At 40.4% G+C, this 19,870-nt stretch overlaps 2 protein-coding genes across 5 annotated transcripts; one reads left to right on the top strand and one right to left on the bottom strand.

The window, feature by feature from the left end:
* Window positions 1-894: 894 nt before the first annotated feature.
* On the bottom strand, window positions 895-9,249 carry TMEM234 (transmembrane protein 234). Of its 4 annotated transcripts, none has more exons than XM_032228372.1 (5): window positions 9,148-9,249; window positions 7,036-7,187; window positions 3,004-3,070; window positions 2,245-2,337; window positions 895-2,087 (listed from the first exon to the last, which is right to left on the bottom strand). In XM_032228372.1, the coding sequence occupies exons 1-5, from the start codon at window positions 9,239-9,241 to the stop codon at window positions 2,011-2,013; spliced, it is 483 nt and encodes a 160-aa protein (XP_032084263.1). In that variant the 5' UTR covers window positions 9,242-9,249; the 3' UTR covers window positions 895-2,010. The 4 variants fall into 4 exon arrangements, with proteins under 4 accessions (XP_032084263.1, XP_032084264.1, XP_032084265.1 ...); XM_032228373.1 differs by having other exon boundaries at window positions 7,036-7,160; window positions 9,148-9,175; XM_032228374.1 differs by lacking the exon at window positions 9,148-9,249 and adding an exon at window positions 8,906-9,093.
* Window positions 9,250-9,647: 398 nt separating this feature from the next.
* On the top strand, window positions 9,648-19,730 carry EIF3I (eukaryotic translation initiation factor 3 subunit I). Its single transcript, XM_032227182.1, has 11 exons — window positions 9,648-9,725; window positions 11,948-12,040; window positions 12,718-12,805; window positions 13,391-13,456; window positions 15,155-15,304; window positions 15,404-15,531; window positions 17,622-17,732; window positions 18,476-18,565; window positions 18,934-19,007; window positions 19,198-19,290; window positions 19,380-19,730. The coding sequence occupies exons 1-11, from the start codon at window positions 9,723-9,725 to the stop codon at window positions 19,459-19,461; spliced, it is 978 nt and encodes a 325-aa protein (XP_032083073.1). The 5' UTR covers window positions 9,648-9,722; the 3' UTR covers window positions 19,462-19,730.
* The last annotated feature ends 140 nt before the right edge of the window (window positions 19,731-19,870 follow it).

Here is a 19,870-nt window from a genome sequence, read left to right as displayed (position 1 = left end):
TTGAGTTTTGCCGATTAGATAGATTTATTCTAGAAAAGGCTAGTTTATACTATTATGTAAAAGTAAAAAGTTGAGGTTTGACATTAATGCCTTATGCTACTGCACCAAAGGAAGTCGGAAGTCAATGCCTTTTTTTTTTCTTTTCCCCCTTTCTCTCACTTTTTCCTCCCTATTTTCCCTACTATTTACTTTTGTATTTTCTTTGTATGCTATATTATAAACTAATAAAAACTGTTAAAATGAATAAAAACTGTTTAAAAACTGACAGGTAAAGGAGTGTGCATATGAAAAAATTCTTTAAGTCCTGGAAAAAGGTAATATTTTGAAGAAGCTTGGTCACAACTCTTCCAGATTTACCATAAGAATTAGGAGAGGTAGAGAATCACCAGATTTGTTCTAATAGCCAATTTCAATATGGGCAATTCTCAACTTATGACCACAATTGAGTCTGGAATTATGGTTGGAAGTCATGGTAGATGTTGTGGATGACTACGGCACACTGCAAATATCCATAATTGCAGGCTGGTTGCCAAGTGCCCACAATGCAATTGCATGAACTGTCAAAACTTGCAATTGGAAAATAAATAGCTCTAGAATGATCTGTCAGTAACGGAAGATGATTAGGGGACTGGAACTTAAATATATATAAGAAAAGGAAGGACTAGGGGTTTCAATATTTAAGGAGTTGCCATAAAGAAGGAGTCAACCTATTCCCCAAAGCATCTGAACTCAGGAAAGAAGCAATGGATGGAAACTAAATCAAGGAGAGAACCATCCTAGAATGAAGGAGAAATTTCCTGACAGTGAGAACAATTAATTAGTAGAACGTCTCCAGAAGTTGTGGATGCTCCAACATTGACAGTTTTTATGAAGAGATTAGCAACTATTTGTCTGAAATGGTATGGGTTTCCTTCCTGAGCAGGGGGGGGGGGGGGTTGGACTAGAAGACTTCCAACTTTGAGGTCTTCTTCCAACAAGTCGCTTCCAACTCTGTTATTCTATAACTACTAACAGTGACTAAGCGACCAATCCTAAGTGGAAGACTACCTGTAAAGTATCATACAAATCATACAATTTTGTCTACTCTCACTTCATACATTGGGGTAAATTTACGGTAAATTTACCATAAGCAATATTATGGTAAGATGTTATAAGAATGTAAAATAAAATGTTTAGAATGATAAATATATAGAGATTTGTGTTAGAAATATGGAAACGATAGTTATGAATATGATACTGTATAAACAAGACCTAAATGGTTGCAACTAGGTGGCATAATAATATGTATATTGTAAAAAAATGGTGGATACAACCAGTATATTGCTGTTGCAAAGCTGAAAAAGGGGGGGTAACTTGTATTAAAAATACTTTAATCAAAGCTCTGGAGAAAAGAAACAATAATGGGTTTATACAACAACTGATTCATTTTAGTTTACTACAGTGAATGAATTTGCATTTATGTAAAATCAAGACGTGTTAAATGAAGTACAATCTGTGGAGTCTTTGGTACTCCCTGAGCTTGGTTATTTTCTTACAGATGTTTCATTACTCAATTAGGTAACATCATCAGTGCTAGAGGGGAGTGGGGTCTGCTCTCTGGTTATGGACAGTTCAATTCAGTCAAAAGACTTTACAGTTCAGAGATATTTCTCTGGGCACAAAGAGAAGTTCCACATGGCATCAGAAAGGGTATCTGAGCAGTAAATGCTCAGTTTTGAGATCTTTCTGCCTTCCCTTAGAGGCTCCTGATCTTGCTGCTTCCATTAAAGCAATTTCGGGGCCCCACAAAGTTTCTGGCTAACAGGAACATCAAGACAAGATCTAGGGACCCAGGGCCCTTTGGAATCCAAGTGCATGAAGGAGCGATTGCCAGGATATGAAGAACCATGCTCTCTCTAACATGGAGCCAGGGATTGTTTACCCCATGCTGCAACTTTTGAGGGTGGCATTAGCAGTTGCACAGATTCAGAATGGTCTTCCACAGAATTTCCACTCTTCTTTGGAGATCTCTCATGGATTTCTGTGCCCAGATGCAGCTATGCAGATGGCAACGCCCAAGACTACCAAGACCATTCCCAGAACGGCCCCTACCAAAGAGAAAAGGCAGGAAATCAACCAAAGCTGCAAACTTTGTTCTTGGGGGAGAGGAACATGGAATATTAATTTCAACCCTGCTTATTTTGAGTAAATACAAAGCAACAAGGAGGAATGAATTTGCATCTGATCAAGTCATTAGACACCTACTTGGACCACCTATGTTTTCTCCAAGAACTTTCCCTGTTGCCACCGTGAAGACCAGGGCCAAGGAATTACAAAGAGGCACAGCCAAGGTTAGATCTATAATGGAAAGTGGAACATTTAGTACAAAATCATCTGATCAAAAGAAATAAAAACCACTGAGGAGATAACCCTAATCAAATGGAAACTTCATCTGAAGGTTCTGTTCGGCTGGTGAATGCTGGGGAGTAACTCTGGTAGGAAATCCTTCTTCCTAAAAGCATGCTAGTAAGATCTCCACATTTAGGGATTTTTACATAGGACAATATTGACAAGATGGCAGTTACTTCCAATACTTGATTCTGCAGCATCAATCCAGCAAGCTTCACTTATCTATCTATTCTTTAACTGGTCTCTTTCAATCAATTCAATTCAAGAACTGCAATGAACATATCTTGAGGGCAACAAAGTTGTCCAAAGTGGGGTTCAAAGAAATTTAGATAATATTTGATCATGTGATTAAAATCTGCTCCTTTTGAATGTGCATCAGAAATCTCAGTGGTTTTTTTTTTTTTAGGTAATCCTGCTCAGAAATCTATTAAGAATTGAGTTATTCCCATTTTGGTGATACAGTCACAGAAATTACAAGTCTAATAAATGGAAATTAGATTTTTAAAAGTATGTCTTTCTGCAGTAGGTATCTGAGTAATCCCCCACAATGATCAGAGTTCCCTCCCCCCTCCCCCCCAAAATCTTGACACTGGCAATAACTAATTAAGGACCAACCTGTGGATCCTAATGCGAGATAGTAGATGAATGAGCCACACTGGTTTACAATAAATGGTAACATGTACTGCAAGGGAAAAAAACATAGTTGGATGGAGAAAGCTTCCGGGTTACTTAATTTAAACCAATTTCTGATCACCAGGAACAATGCAATCCCTGGTGTTCCAGTTATTGTAATGCATCCTATATTTTCTTTTTTTTCCAGTTGTGATCCTGGGTCAAAACAATTTTAAAAGACCATTGCTGACTAGTGGCTTTCTGAACAGTCTTCTATCTGAGAAGAAAAGGGGCATTATTTTTTTCAAATATTCTTAATTAAAGAGAAATTTAGAAAAGGAGGAGCCAATGTTGTGATGTCACAACATGCGGTCTTGATACTCTGAGACCGCCATTGATACTTTTGCCGCTGGATGGTCCATTGAGACCTAAACCGTCCTGCAGAGACGGTGATCAGGAAGACAAAGCCTTGCTGGTCTCAGGGACATCACAAAGTCCCTGATTGACCCAAAGGAAGCGCTTCAAGCTGGCAGTAAACAGGCAGCCCACAGGCTGATGAAGTTGGGACAGTTCCGGAAGGAAGAGAAAGTGAGTCCATCTGGTGTGGTATTTTTTCTATTTTGTGAAAGACCACCCAAAGAAATTTTTTCTTTAAAGCCAAATTAGTTCCTTAAGCAAAAGAATTGAGCAGTGAAACGAACTCATATTGGATTGCTTTGGAAAGCTTTTTTTTTCTTTGTAACTATACTTTGTGGATTGAAGTGCTCACAATGTTTCTAATTTCTCCTCTTAAAGTGAACGGATTGATTTTTTTTCTTCTGCTTTTTGTTGCTTTATTTTTTGACTTTTGGAATAAAACCTTCCTTTTTATTTTAACAATTCTTCCTATTACTTGTTATTAAATTTCATTAAAACAAATCTAAAGAACTTTGTTTTCTATAAGCCAGAGACAAATATTAGAAAGTGAAAAGTAGCAACACTGCCACTCAGAGGTCAGAGGCTGGAGTTTTTGAAACAACGTATCTCTTCTCTTTCCCTCTTTGATTTCACTGACTTTGTAGCTGAAGGGTTTTGATTTGATTTGATTTGATTGTACTTATATGCCGCCCTATTCCCGGAGGGACTCAGGGCAGCTAACAAATCAAGAGGAGGGAATACAGACAAGAGGAAAAACAAACAAACAAACAAGCAACTATAAAAAGAATTAAAAAAAACAATCAACAGCCACACAATTTGAGCGGGGACGGGAACTCGTCAGCCCCAGGCCTGTCGGAACAGCCAGGTTTTAAGGGCTTTGCAGAAAGCCTGAAGGGTGGTGAGGGTCCAAATTTCCACGGGGAGCTCGTTCCAGAGGGCCGGAGCAGCCACAGAGAAGGCCCTCCTCCGGGTGGTAGACAATCGGCATTGGCCGGCAGATGGGATTCGGAGGAGGCCTAGTCTGTGGGATCTAATAGGTCTGTTGGAGGTAATTGGCAGCAGGCAGTCTCTCAAGTACCCAGGTCCAATACCATGAAGGGCTTTATAAGTGATGACTAGCACCTTGAAGCGTATCCGGAGACCAATAGGCAGCCAGTGCAGCTTGTGTAACGTGGGTGTACCGGGGTGCACCCACAATCGCTCGTGCGGCTTTGCAACTTGTTTACAGAAACTGATAAAGAGCCAAGGGCATGAATTGTTTTCACAGGTGCCTTTGAGAACTATTTTAGCAGTGGAAAGAAAGGGGGAAAAAACCAGAACCCTTCTCCTTTGAAGAGCATAAGTCAACCTAAAATAAAAAAAATAAAAGAGGCCTGGAAGCCTAGAGTGGCATTGGCTATTAGTTTTTTTTCTTTCTTTCTTATTTTTTGGAAACATGGATCAATATTCAGATGAGGAAACCTTAAAATTCCAAAATATCTTGGCTGGAATTCAAAATCTATTGGAAGGATATGGGAGAATTGAGAAGAAGCTGGAAAGACTAGTCTTCCTCACAGCAAAAGATGATGGGGTTGGAGCCGCAAAAATTAAAGGGGAGAATGAAGATATAGAAGACAAAGACAAGACAATAGATGAATTTATTACAGAGCAAATGTGGGTGAAAGTGGAAAGAAGAGAACATGGAAAAGGGAATTCGACGAATTGGAGCTCTACCCCAGATTACAAGATACAGAAGGAAAAAAATGGTAATGATGATGGATTTAAGAAGAGAATTTTTTTCAGAAGCAAGATTGACAACCAAAGACAAGCTAATTTTAGTATCAGCTGGAGGGCAACTAGATTACCTGAGAGATCCTTCAAGCAACAAAGTGCGGAGAGAAGTCTATAAAAACCTTATAAAGGAGATAAAAAGAAGACTGACACCATAGTTGGCAAGAGAGATAAGACTGTTTTATTACTGGAAAGATACAGGTTGACAATGAAAATTGATAATAAAAAATTAGTTGATTTTGGTGATCAATAAGAAGGAATTTAGTAACTCTTAGATTGTTTTAGATTGTTATTAAATGTTTATTTGTTAACAAATAATTAACTATAATAACAATAATGAAATGATAATGGATACAGCTTAATGATATATACATGTACTGGCAAACTAGTAAAAGAAATTTGGATATAAATTGCAAATTGCGACTTGGGAAAAAAGACCTATAAATTTTATTAACAAATTTTTATTTAGATCTTGTTATAAAGGTGTAAGGTTTTTTTAGGGGGGTCTGACGAGAGGAGGTGGGACATAAATAGTAAATGATTTTTAGCCAATTATAATAACAACAAGGAAATGTCAATGGACATTGTTTAACAATATATACATGCTATGGTATTGGCAAAAGCAACTTGGATATAAATTATAAACAGTGAGTTGGGATGGAAAAGGTTTAGAAACTTTATTAATTGACTTTTGCTTAAAATATTTTATAAAGATGTAATGTTATTGGAGGGTTTTTTGAAATAGCTAATGAATGCCATTATGTGGTTGTGTCTTTAAGTATGAATGAATTGAGGTAAAAGTATGTTCAAATAATTGTAATCAAATGAGAATTGTGGTACATTGATAGTAAAATATACAAACATTTTTGATTTAAAGTGTATAATCTAATATGAACTATAAGTAATGACTGTGGAAGAAATGCATGAAAGTTATATGTAACCAATCAACACGCTTTCGACAAGATGTAATGAAGGATGATTCTTTTTTTGTGTTTTTGTTCAATTAAAATAAAAAAAAACTTTTCAAAAAGAGAAATTTAGACAAGGAATTACTTCTCCATTGGGAAAGCTACTAAATGTTGTAATCAAAGAATCAGTTAACCAAAGCCTGATTACTATAAGAATATCATCAAGTAAAAATAAAATTAAATTTAATACCATACTAATATCTTATTACAGTATCGTGTAAGATTTAGAAAAAAAAATCTTGTGATGTGAACAGGCTGGTGCAGTTCAGGTACCTTCCATAGTATTTCCTTCCCCCAAACCTGGCCAGGGATCATTTACTTCTTGGGTCAGTAGGAACATTTTGAATTTGTTTAATAGGCATGAAGAGATAATGTCTATCGTGAAGGGCATAGCCATTCAACAATCATCCCTTTACTTGCTGCCGGTGCCCCAGAAAGTTACTTCCTGTTTCTAGTTTATCTTCCTTTTTAAAGAAAAATCAGCTTCCAATCCCATGTTTTAATAAAAACACTGTTTTTTTTAAAAGGCAGGAGGGATGGTCTAATGAGCATGAAAAGAAATGTCTGCAGGTGTAAAGATGCACAGGCAACTCAGATTCCTGTTGCAAAGGAGCTTCAGGTAATGGTAGGGGTGCCGACTGACAAGGACTGGGCTCTGTGAGTGACCTGATCTCAAAATAGTGGGACACTCAGCATAGGATTGTTTTGAATTCCGTAATGGAATGTTTTGCACTATAGAAGAGGGTTTCCCAAACATGGCAACTTTAAGACACGTGGACTTCAACTGGCTGGGGAATTCTTGAAATTGAAAGCCATAGATCTTAAGTAGTTAAGATTAGAAAAAAACAGTGTGAAATGTGCTGTGTAAAATGGCAAATACCTTGTAATTCAGGCAAAGGAACTTTATTTCCGCCAGCATCTGCTGAGGTCTGCTTTCTCTCTTTACCTGCTCCAGACCCTCAGTTCCTCTTTTCAAAAATGGATTGGTTGTTCCCCAAAGAATTGCTACCAAAATCAAAATGGCAACATCACCTGCAAGATGACATCTCATTGACAAATTGTTTAATGAAGTACTCACAGCAGGGGTTATTCATCCATTACAACTGTATTCCTTGGTAAGGCAGTAGCTAATCAATGAATAATCATCCTTCTCTTTCAATACAAATATACTTATGTTTTACAGATTTTAAGATGCATGAAGTACATTGCATCTTGTTTAGCGTTAAGTCCTATTATAGGCAGTCTTGAACTTACCAACAGTTATTTAATGACCTTCAAAGTTACAACAAACGTACCTTGAAGCTTTATGACTTTGTTCATTTAATGACTGCTTAAAAAGATTGTAAAATCATATTGGTCACATGACTGACCCACTTTTATAACTGTCACTACTTACCACTATAGGGAGGGGGCTCTATTATGGCTGTCTGTCAAGGGCTACCTGTATATTAGTGAGCTTTGCTTACACCTAAAATTAAGGAGCAAGTGGTACAAAAACAAACATGGATATAAAATGTAATTGTTGTAAGATCCAAAAACTATATGGAAATGTTTATGCCAGAAATGTTGCATTATATCCAATGTTTTTAATGTGTATCTAATAAAAAACTTTTTAATTAAAAAAAACATTCTTGAAGGAGAAATCCAGTGCTGCAGTTAAATTTTGCGGACTGGCACAACCCACAGATATGAATGGAAAAGGATTTGTAACACTTGCTTAATCCTCCTTCCAATTGCCCTAATCCTAACCCATTCACCCAGGTCAATAATCAAATTTTTAAAAAAGCCAATAGATGAAAAGCTCAGAAACACTTGGCTTTGGATGCACAAGGCCCCCAGGTCGAACCTTCAGTCTCTGGCCAGAAAAGGCCAGAGATCTATTTCCTTGAGCAGATCCTATGCTGAAACAGCCTCGGAGGACCCTCTCAACTCATCTGCGCTCCCTCTTTGTACTTCTTCTTTGGCCAACCTGGAGAGTCAGTGTCCCTCCCCAATTCCTGGAAACCCCCCCCCCCACGCCTCCCAATCTTTGGAAGCAATTGAGCTCCCTTTGGGGGGGGGGAGGACAATACACACATTTATAATGGTTTCGTGTGGTGTGTGTGTGAAGCACATGGCATGAAGCTGAGTTGCTTCCGCCTAGTGATTAACCTAATCTTGTGAAGCTTTGCACTGCTAACTAGGGCACACAAAACCTTTGCCAGACCAATCCTCGAATACAACTCGTCTGCCTGGAATCCACACTGTATATCAGACATTAATATAATTGAGCAAGTCCAGAGGTATTTCATGAGAAGAGCCCTCCACTCCGCTGCTCACACCTTATGCCACCAGACTCGAGATTTTGGGTTTGGACCACCTAGAACTACACCACCTACAGTCTAACCTAAGCTTATTACACAAAATTATCTGCTACAACATCCTACCTGTCAACGACTACTTCAGCTTCAACCTCAATAACACACAGGAAAACAATAGATCGAAACTCAAGGTAAACTGCTCCAAACTTGATTGCAAAAAATACGACTTCAGCAACAGAGGGGTCAACGCCTGGAATGCTCTACCCGACTCTGTGGTTACACCCTCAAACCTTCACAGCTTTAACCTTAAACTGTCCACTGTGGACCTCACCCGATTCCTAAGAGGTCCGCAACATGGGCGTGCATGAGCGCACCAGTGTACCTACCGTCCCTTTCCTATTGTTTCCTTGTATCCATTTCATAAATTCATAATCATGTTTACATTTATACCTGTTATCTTGTGCATGTTTGACAAATAAACAAATCAGATTAAAATTAGTGTCCTCCGCAGGCGCTGGAATTACAACTCCCATCCTCCCCAACTAGCAGGCCATTTACGACATTATCCCTAAAAGCCTCATCAACCCCTCTTCTCTTAAAACAACCATTTCTCCCTCTCATCCCTCTGCCCCTCACCCCCACCCCCACCCCCACCCTCCCAATCTCTGAGGCGCCGGAAGCGGCTCCCTCACCCAGCGACGCCATGGCGACCGGGGCACCATAGAGTCTGCAAAGTCTGTCTTCTTCCTCGTGCAAAACAGCTGTCAGGGGTGGTGCTCTAGGCATACACCTCTATGGCTCAACCCTACATTCCGCTAGGATTCAAGCTTCGCTTGGGCGGAGGGGGAATAGCGGCCCAAGAGACTCAGTCACTCGTGTATTGCCAAAAAATTTTGGAAGGCGAATTGGGTCTCTGCGGAGAGGGAAGAGGAAGCTTCCCAATGCAAAATGGCTCTTTCGATCTCAAACGATTCGGTTCATACCGACTCCTTTGGTTGAAATAAAAAGCCGTTGAAATAGAGAGAAGCGTTATGCAAGAGTCAGCTTCATCTTCTATAAAATGACACATTCTTGATAGGAAACTATTCGCCCCGCTAATGGAGGCACTCCGAACAGCACCGGAAGTGGGTGCTTAGCCAACACGCTTCTCTCTAGGCCTTGCAGGACCGCTTCTTTCCGGCCTAACCCGGAAGTAACGCCTTCGGCCTCACCCAGGAAATGGTTCTTCGTGTCTTCCGCTCGTGCTGCCGGCGTTGTCCCCGCAGCCATGGTGAGTCTCTGCGTCTCTCGGATTTCTTCAGGCGAATAAATCGTTAATTAGATTAACTAAGTCAGATAATTAATTAATTCAGACGTTGGTTGGTTTCCATTGGTATGGGAGGCAACCCCGCTAGTTTTCCTAAGGCTCAAAAAGGGAAAGATCTCGCAGGTCTACGGGTGGGGGGGAAGCGACTCGGGTTGAACCGAGTGGCGCCTCTTCCAGTAGAAACGCAAACGGATCAGGGCCCTCAGGACGAGGAAAGGTTCCCTAAAAGAAGGAACGTTTCACTTTGGGCCTAAATCAGGGGTCCCCAAACTTGGCCACTTTAAGACTTGTTGGACTTCAACTTCCAGAATTCTCCAGCCAGGGCTGGCTGGAGAATTCTGGAAGTTGAAGTCCAACAAGTTTTAAAGTGGCCAAGTTTGAAGAGCTCTGCTCTAGACCACCATCCGCTTATGCAAGGAAATTGACATTATTCATATAAAAAACAAACCTTTGTTTTTCAACTTTGGTAACTTGAAGATGTGTGAACTTCAACTCCCAGAATGCCCTGGGTAGCTGGGAGAATTTTGGGAGTTTTAAGTCCACACTTTGAGTTGCCAAGATTGAGAAACACTGGACTAGAGAACTAGGAAGTCCGTAATGACAGAATCACAAGGGATCCTGAAGCCTAACTTAAAACTTCTGCTGGCTGGAGAATTCTAGGAGTTGAAGTCCACAAGTCTTAAAAGTGGCCATATTTGAAGAGCTCTGGGCTAAAGGGATATTTTTATAAGCATTGTTCCTGTACTTCGATTCAGAGGAGCATGCAATAAAATAAAAATTAAATGAAGCTGCCCCAATAAAATCGAGGCAGAATAATGCAGGCCTACCATCAGTTCACACCTTGCCATGTGGCAAGGCTGCCAGACCATCTCATCCATAAACAGCTGCTGTATGGCGAGCTGTCTCAAGGAAAGCGAGAAAGGAAACGATACAGAGACATGTTGAAAGCCTCCTTCAAGTCCTTGGATATCGACACCACCTGGAAAGCCCTGGCACAAGACCGATCAACGTGGCGCACGCTGATCCACCACGCCTGCCAGGCCTCCGAAGACAGAAGAACAACTAGAGCACAAGAGAAGCGAGCACTCCGCAAAGCCAGAGCTGCAAATGCTGCAACAAGGCTGTCCACATATGTCTGCCCGACATGTGGCAGAACATTCCGTGCCCGTATAGGCCTTACCAGCCACTTGCGGACACATTGTGGCAGCCCACAACCTGTTAGATGTCAAGGTCCTCTTCGAACACGATGGACGAACATCACCAATGCATAACAAGAGAAAACAGAATAGCAAGATTCACTGCTTAGGAAAGCAATATACCCTAACCCTAAAAGATTTATTCCTGGATTTGTTTTGTATCCTAATTAATAGTAGCTCAAAGAAATAACAAAAAGCAATGAACCTAAATGTTCTACTAGAAGCATTCTGCTACATCTCTGGGCAACTCATTCCTGTTCCTGGGGAAAGACTGAGCACGAAAATAGAAGGTTGTAATTCTGGGCCTATTTACTAGGAAGTATATCCTATTAAGTTCACAGTAAATGTATGGTCAGTTTTGATTTCTCAGTTGTTAAACCTTTTAAGGGATACTTAGCTTTTCTTTTAAACTTGGATGATCTCATCTTTTCTCACCTGCCCCACCACCTATCTACACATCTTCATGCTTGAAATAAATAAATTTAAGATATTACAGTACATTTTTAGAGTGGAAAGGCATCCTGAGGGTGGAACTCTGCCTCACAACAGGAAGCTATGTGTTCAATCCTAGGCGGATATTTCTCTCTCTGGGCACGAAGAGAAAATATCTGCTGCAGGTGCCATGTAGGCAGCTAACAAACAAACAAACATTCATCTCTATTCAGTCACCCAACTCCCCCCCCCCAAGTCAGGTGACTGCAAGGGATTACAGGATTGTTAAAAGAAACAAAAAACCCAATACATCTTTAAACTCTGTTGTCTTTTCATTTTTTTTCTTTATTATTTTCTTATAGAAGAAATATGTCACCTGTTTCACCCCTTAAAACCAAAACTTGGAATTTCAGTTCTGTTGCCCAGCACATTATTATTTTATCCTTCTTTTCACAGCTGAATAGCAGCTGCAGCATTATAAATGACAAAGATATTTTCTAACATTGTCATTGGCAAGTAAACAGTGTTAAAACCTTTTTTTAAAATTTCTCTTTACAGAAACCTATTTTGTTGCAAGGCCATGAGAGGTCAATTACTCAGATCAAGTATAATCGGGAAGGCGATTTGCTTTTTACAGTAGCAAAAGATCCGGTATGTTATCATTGAATGGTTACCTTAGTTTGTGTGGTTTTTTTTCAGTTAGCCTAATAGAGAATCTCTTCCTACTATCCTAATAAATAGGCGAGAACAATGGAAGGAAGAAAAATAGACACCTTTTACTTCAAAATCAATTGCATCCTATATGCCAACTATGGATCTGAATCTTTTGTGTTTCATGAAACTTGGGCATCCTGCTTTTTAAATCTTTCTCACCCTAAAGAAACGTGCACATGATGCATCAGCTCCATGATTGTCTTTGAAAGAAATTTTTTTAAAAATCTGTGGTGGATGGACACAGCTGGTTGTAGGGTGAATGTGTCAGCCACAGTTAAAGGTTTTGTTTTATTTCAGTGAATATTAGTCACCACAATCTATTAAAATCTACTCCTGTCCTGTTCACAATATTCTTCCCAACCTGTAATAGTGCTAATAATTAAGAGTTTGTGAAACCTGTTAATGGATTTAATTTTCTTAATGATTGTCCTTCATCGTTAATTAATAACTTACTACTTTCTTAATTTTACTCCATTATTATATAATCAATTTCAAGTTACTTAATCTTGTCTGTAAGTTATTGACTAATCAAAATATTTAATCAGGAAGTTGTTATTATGTACCAGTTTTTATATTATGGTTTTATTAAATGTACCTTATTTTTTGTTTATCAGACTGTTAATGTTTGGTACTCTGTCAATGGTGAGAGGCTTGGCACATACAATGGCCACACTGGTGCAGTCTGGTGTGTGGACGCTGATTGTATCCTTTGGTTTTAGTGTACAAAATCACATTTTTTCAAAGTTGCCTGAAAATAGCGCATGTATATATTGGAGCTGATCCTGCTGCCTGGCTCTCTCCCCCTCCCTCTCCCTCTCCCCACCTCTCTCTCTCTCTCATACACACACACAATCATTGTGTCATTATTTTCAGAGATATTTTCCTACCAGATTCTTGAATATCTTGGAAGTAATCGATGTTGAACTGTATAGCACAGTCAAATGACAGTAGTTGATCACAGGAATTGTTTTATTTCATTTTGCATTCTGAAATAAAATGCATTATGATAATGCTTGTCATAACATAATTTGCCAAAGGTCAATTTCACAGGAATCATGGCTTTTGGCTTTTGGAAGCATTTTGTAAGTTAACCCATTTGAGTTTCCTTGGTTGAAAAAGTTCTGCTCTACACTGCACTGTTTTTCCTGCTTAAAGGTTACAAAATTTTAGTAGTGTGTGTGCATTTAATTCACAGGGTTTGTATCTTGAAACCATGTAGTAGTTCATTTCTGTTTCCTGCTGCTCCTCATTATGTATTTTGTGTGGCTCCTTGACTGCTCTTTCCAGGGGACACCAAACATGTCTTGACCGGCTCAGCAGACAACAGTTGTCGGCTCTGGGACTGTGAAACAGGTGAATGTCAATGTCTGAGGAGGAGGAAGAATGTTCTGATTATGCAGGATGAAAAATGTAATGTTAGGAGAGCAGAGAATGGTGTTTGACTGCTTTCCCTGTGTGTGCTGATACAATATGTGCATCTGGAAACTCGTCTCAAAATTAGGATTTGTGTGTGAATATTATAAACATTTTTAAAAGTTGTAGTGGGGGTCTCGTCTGAATCAGCTTCTACCCAGATGGTTGGTAGCAATATGCTGACACCAGTTGTGGGATTGAAACTTGTTTTACTACCAGTTCTGTGGGCATGGTGTGGCTTGGTGGGCGTGACAGGGAAAGGATACTGTAAAATCTCCATTCCCACCCACTCCAGGGGAAGGTTACTGCAAAATCCCCATTTCCTCCGATTAGCTGGGACTGGGGAGGCAGAGAATAGATGGGGGGCGTGGCCAGTCCAATGTGATATTTACCGGTTCTCCAAACTACTCAAAATCTCCACTACTACTTCTCCAGAAGTGCTATTGCTATTGAGCATGAGTGGTGGGGACAGAGCATGCAGATCTCACTGTGTGAAAAGTAGCCCTCTTTGCTTTTATGTTAATGCAATGTTGTAGCCCTTGGTTTTTCTTGCTGCACTTGCCTTTTTACCTTACACATAGTCCTTGTTTTACAACCATAGTTGGGGCCAGAATTTCTGTTGCTCAATAAGGCAGTTGTTAAGTGAAAAAATTACCTTTTTGTCATGGTTAAGCAAATCATTGCAGTTGTCTTTAATCCTATTTCCCCCATTGACCTTAATTGTTGGAAACCAGCTGGGAAGGTGGCCAGTATTGGTCACATGAACTCAGGATCTTGCAACCATCATAAATAACATCCTGATTGCCAAGCCCCCAAATGTTATGGGGATGCTGCAATAATTATGAGTGCAATTTATGTCTGGTCATAAATCACTTTTTTTCAGTGCCAGACTCCAAATGGTTGCTAAACAAATGATTATAAATTGAGAAAATTATTTGTATTGTTATTGCACTTTCTCTTATCTGCTGCTGGTGGTTTTTCCAGCATTCAGCTAAAAAGTTCTTCATTTTTTCCCCCCTCATGAAAATATTAGGAACACAATCTCCTCTTCCACTTAAAGTGATAATGAGCTATTGAGGTCCCGTATCCTCTGGTTTTAGAGGTCTTTCTGAATCTATTCAGGAATAGGATTCGATCTAAGAATCTGAGATCTATTTGAAGGCATCCTTTTTGAAGCCTGTTGATGAATCTAAATGTATCTGGGGTGAAGAACTGTCTGGTGATGAGGAAAGTTGCTTTAAAGACATGTGGTCTCAGTGTTTGTACTCCCGTTTTTCTAATTCCAAGTGACGTGAGTAGCAGGAATGGAGAATCTCATTCTGGCTGGATATACCTAACACATCTCAATCTGATGACAGAATTAAAATTCATTTCCAGGAATCCCATGAACCATAAATGAAGTCAAACAAGCTGGGTTTGCACCACATGCTCAGTCCTTAAAAAGCAACCCTGTTAATATTTTGGAAGTTGTGTGCACACATTTCTGATGTCTGTAGCTGACTAGGACATGTAGGCTGTGTGTAGGCACTTTCTGTAGACCTGAAGTTTTAGAGACCCTTGGAGTAGATATTTCTGAGTTTGAGGGAGAAGTGGGTCTTTCAAGTTGTACTTACTGCTTGTGTTTCATCCCGTCTTTAGGAAAGCAACTTGCTTTAGTCAAGACCAACTCAGCTGTGAGGACTTGTGGTTTTGACTTTGGAGGGAATATCATCATGTTTTCCACAGATAAGCAAATGGGCTACCAATGTTTTGTGAGCTTCTTCGACCTTCGAGACTCCAGCCAGCTTGGTGAGACCTTCAGGTGTAGTTAGAATCAAGGTTAGGGTGGGAAAATTGTCCTTCCTCAAAGTTGGTGTTAAAGAACCTTTTTTTTCCTTTTATCTTCAGAGGACAATGAACCTTACATGAAGATCCCCTGCAGCGAGTCCAAAATTACCAGTGCGGTTTGGGGTCCCCTTGGAGAATTCATCATTGTTGGGCATGAGAATGGGGAGTTGAACCAGTTCAGCGCAAAGGTTGGTATGGATTCATGAGAGGTATTTGTGTCCCATCAAGAAGGTAACCTAACATCAAATACAAAAAAGTGGATCACCACAGTCAACCTACCCCAAAGTCTGGAAGGGCGGATGCATTTTTAAAAACTTCTGAAGTATCAACAGGGTCATAACCAAAAGACTCTTTGTGGGATACCATTCCAGAAGGCAGCCACCACGACAGAGAAAACATGCTCTTTGGGTCGCAATAGATTCATCAAGGGGACCTAAGCCCACCAATTCTATCCGATCTGGAGAGGCGGAAACCATAGCAGATAGGTAGCCTCTTGCTCTGGGCCATAAAAGGTATTAGAGGCAATGACCCTTTAAATCTGTCGATGAGATTTATTGGTCACCAGTGCAACAGGTGCAGTCACATAGACAAAAGATAGATTTAGAGCACGGGTGTAAAACTTGTGGTGTCACGTTGCCATCCCATGACATTTTGCAACTTTTTTCCTATTCACGGAGCTGGGGTGGGGGTGGCTGGCTTGTGACGCATCCAGCCCATGGGCTGCCAGTTTGACACTCCTGATTTAGATTTTAACTACTGGAATACACCAGGCCTTCCCTGACCTGGAATAGGTCAATAGTTGCCATGCGGACCATGATCTCCTGAACTATCACTAGGCAGCAAATTGAAGTTCCCAAGAGTAAAAGTCTTGGGGGGTCTCTGCTCATGAATTTCAGCAGATCAGGAAGGGATGTTGCTAAGTAGTAGGGAGGGGAGTACACCAACAACTAACTCATCTATTCTCTAAAGCCCAATATTAACCAGAGCGTTGATCTGCAGATGAGAGCCTTGCAGAGCCCTTACGGATTAATGGTAACATAGTCATCTTATTTCCCACTCCTAAACCCTTGACTGATGAGGCCAGCCAACTTGAAATCAAAGGGGGATATAATTCGGAAAGGAGACCCTTGGGCCTTCTATCTTGTTTAAACAAGCTTTGTGGGTAAAGGACACTGTCAAGTTCAAACATGTCTTTGATATTATTTTGATAAGATTGCCTGTGAAGAATTCAAAAGAAGTTGGATGTCATTAAATTATTGGGTGTCATTTGCAGCTGCTGGTTTTCTCCATTTCTCTGTAGTTTCTGCCTTCTACCTTCGGGGCTGCAGTTGGGAACACCCAAATGGCTCCTGGAGAATAATAGCTAAAAGTAAACATTTGTCCAGAATGGTATAGGGTGTCATGCTTGAGGAAGGGGTTCGACTAGAACAGAGATGGCGAACCATCTCTGTTGGTTCGAATGTGTGCACGCCTGCACCAGAAACCCGAAGACCATGTGGCTGGTGCACACTCATGAAGACCAGATGTCCAAAAGAGCAGCTGGCAACAGCGTGCATGCCCACAGAAGGGGGTCTGCGTGCCACCTCTGGTACATGTGTCATAGGTTTGCCATCACAGGACTAGAAGATCTCCAAGGTCCCTTACAACTATGTTATTTTATTAAGTGTAACTCAATTTGCCTTTTGTTGCTTAAGCAAGATGGCAATTTCTCAGCTGAGGCATCTGTATTCTTTAAAAGAGTATGATAATCCTGCCATTATTATTTTTTTGTCTGGATATCTTAGATGATATTTATCCAGAGTGATTCAAGGACTGAACCAAGAATTCTCAATGGACACCTTGCTTTATTATTGCCCTGCTTAATTTAGCATCAAGGTGGTGATTTCATGTGACCTCAAACCATCCCTTTTGGTGATCCTTCCTAACTGATAGTTATAAGGACTGAAATAATATAATCTACCATTTATTGATTATATGTAACATTATGATTGTATCATTCATATATTCATATATATTTTAGATCCCACCTTTATTTTTGTAAATAACTCAAGGTGGCGAACGTTTCTAATACTCCTTCCTCCTATTTTTCCCACAACAACCACCTTGTGAAATGGTTGTGCTGAGAGAGTGTGACTGGCTCAAAGTTACCCAGCCAGGTTTCATGGCTAAGGTGGAACTAGAACTCACAATCTAGCCTGCTTTCTAGCCTGCTGCTTTAACAACTAGGCCAAGCAAGGTTAGAGTAAAGTAGCAATGTCTTTCCTTTCTTCTCTTCTAGTCAGGAGAAGTCCTCATGAATGTCAAAGAACATACAAAGCAGATCAATGACATCCAGACTTCCAGAGATATGACAATGTTTGTCACTGCCTCCAAAGATAACACTGCCAAGGTGAGTCTTTGTTGTTGCTGCTGCTTGCTGCAAAAGGTGGTGTCCTATGATTGACCTGCATTTTTCAATTCACCCCAGGAAGAGAGGTTGCTTAGACAAGCTAGCTCTTCCTATTACTTTTGCCAAAGTTTTGAGATAATAAAAGTTTTGCTCTAACTTCAGTCAGATCATTATTACCCTCTGGTGGTAATTTTCATTAATATTTAACCTTCCTTTGCTGATGCCTAAACTGAGCAACTCTGGAGGTGGAAAGGAAAATAGAGGTGGCAGAGACATAAAATCTGCCCCCCAGAACTCCCCTTTTCATGACTCGAATTTCAGAGGAGTTGTTAGGGCTCGTAAGGATGGGCCTCTTGGCTGGAGACAATTTATTAATAAAGTGCTCTAAAACATTCATTGCCATACTGGCATTTTCTTTGATGTTTTTACTTTTTGGCATCTTTCCTACAAATCGTAAATATAAGCATCGACACACAAATTAGTAGCCACAGGAAGCTTTTTCAACTTTCACCGGAACTCAGGAAGAGTTGGGTTTTTTGTTTCTGTTTTTGATTTCCCGGGCTTATTCTGGTTGCCCTGTTCAGCTTCCAAGCAGTGTTTTGTTGGGACAACTGTTGTTCACAGGATTGGGAAGGGGCTGTGCTCTGCTGCGTGGCACTGATGGTGTAATTGGCATTTTCAGTTGATACTGGGGAAATTTAGTGCCTCCTTCAAAAGTCCTGATAGACCTATTTCTCTTGCAGCTCTTTGATTCCACAAATCTTGACCACCTAAAGACATTCCGAACAGAACGGCCGGTGAACTCTGCAGCGCTTTCTCCCATCTTTGATCATGTATGTTGGTGGGCAACGTGTTGGGTTTTGCCCCCTTATATTTCCTTTTGTCAGATCTCCTTAGAGTGAGATTTGTATGGCTGTTGTGTGGTTTGTATGCGTCCTTCACAAAGGTAAGTTTGTCTGTGAGATAGAAGTGTCTGAGTGTTTTGGATGCTTTGCTTCTTGGCAGCTTCTGCGCTCTGATTGCTGTACAGGAAATGGGAAAGGATAGAGAGATCAAATGACTGTACTCTGCAAATGAGCAAAGTTTCCTTAGTAGGAAGCAACCAAATTTTAAGCCATGGCATTAAGCTGATCTGTTGGCATATCCTTCCTAATGAAAGGAATATGAACTGGATCTCGTCCTTTTATTTTTCTTCTGGCAGGTGGTGTTAGGCGGTGGGCAGGAAGCCATGGATGTGACAACCACCTCCACCAGAATTGGAAAGTTTGAGGCCAGGTGAGTTTGTTTTCTCTTCTGGTCATGAGGGATGTGGCATCGATTCACTCTCCTCTACTGCGTTCCCATGAAACCCAACTCTGCTTTCAAAAGATGTAAGGCGTCACCTCGCAAGCAAGTTACACTGAAGAGCTGCCTAACGTCCTTTTCTAATGGTGTCTATCTCTTTGTATCTTATTTATGGTTCTAGATATTTCCACCTGGGCGTCGAGGAAGAGTTTGGAAGAGTCAAAGGCCATTTTGGGCCAATTAATAGCGTTGCTTTCCACCCTGATGGGAAGAGGTAAGAGTCATCGGTACTTCTGGCTCTTTAGTTTCACAAGACTTGGACCAAGCGCCCCAGGAATTTCACTCCCTTTTTTCTGCTTCCAGTTACAGCAGTGGCGGGGAGGATGGCTACGTCCGCATCCATTACTTTGACCCCCAATACTTTGAATTTGAGTTTGAAGTTTGATCTGGCTGCTTCCTTCTCCTCTGATGCCTCTCTGGTCTTTGCGGTTCCAGCAGGATGGAAATCTTGCTTATCCTAAGCGATGCTTAAGGGCAAGAATCAAACCGAAGCGGAGAATGACCTGCTACAGGTTCTCTGTGGGAGAGAATCTCTCTACTTCTACCCTGTTGGAACAGCTGCAGTTGCCCTATTTATAATGTGAGACAGGGATAATAAATTCTTCCTTTGCAAACATGAAAATAAATATGTATGAATGTGTTAGCTAAGAACAAGCAGATTACTACTTTTTTAATACTGTTTCCATCATGTGTATGATTTGTTGGCTTCAGAATTCATTGTTATCATTAGGGGTTTCCATATTGATGGTTTTGCTGAGTAAAGCCCAAGTTAAACATATTCCAGGGTTTACAGT

Source organism: Thamnophis elegans, chromosome 12, assembly GCF_009769535.1.
Source record: "Thamnophis elegans isolate rThaEle1 chromosome 12, rThaEle1.pri, whole genome shotgun sequence".
NCBI lineage: Eukaryota > Metazoa > Chordata > Lepidosauria > Squamata > Colubridae > Thamnophis > Thamnophis elegans.
The sequence above is the reverse complement of the archived record's forward strand: the minus strand, read 5'-3'. Positions and strand labels throughout refer to the sequence as shown.

Coding starts and splice junctions, on each gene's coding strand:
- TMEM234 (XM_032228372.1), bottom strand. CDS start 9,241: ATGCCTAGAGCACCACCCCTGACAGCTGTTTTGCACGAGGAAGAAGAC. Junction 3,071..7,035: donor TCCTTTGCCTGAATTACAAG/GTATTTGCCATT, acceptor TTTCCCTTGCAG/TACATGTTACCATTTATTGT. Junction 2,338..3,003: donor TCTCGCATTAGGATCCACAG/GTTGGTCCTTAA, acceptor TTTCCATTATAG/ATCTAACCTTGGCTGTGCCT.
- EIF3I (XM_032227182.1), top strand. Junction 12,806..13,390: donor CTGGTGTGTGGACGCTGATT/GTATCCTTTGGT, acceptor TGCTCTTTCCAG/GGGACACCAAACATGTCTTG. Junction 18,566..18,933: donor TTTCTCCCATCTTTGATCAT/GTATGTTGGTGG, acceptor TTCTTCTGGCAG/GTGGTGTTAGGCGGTGGGCA.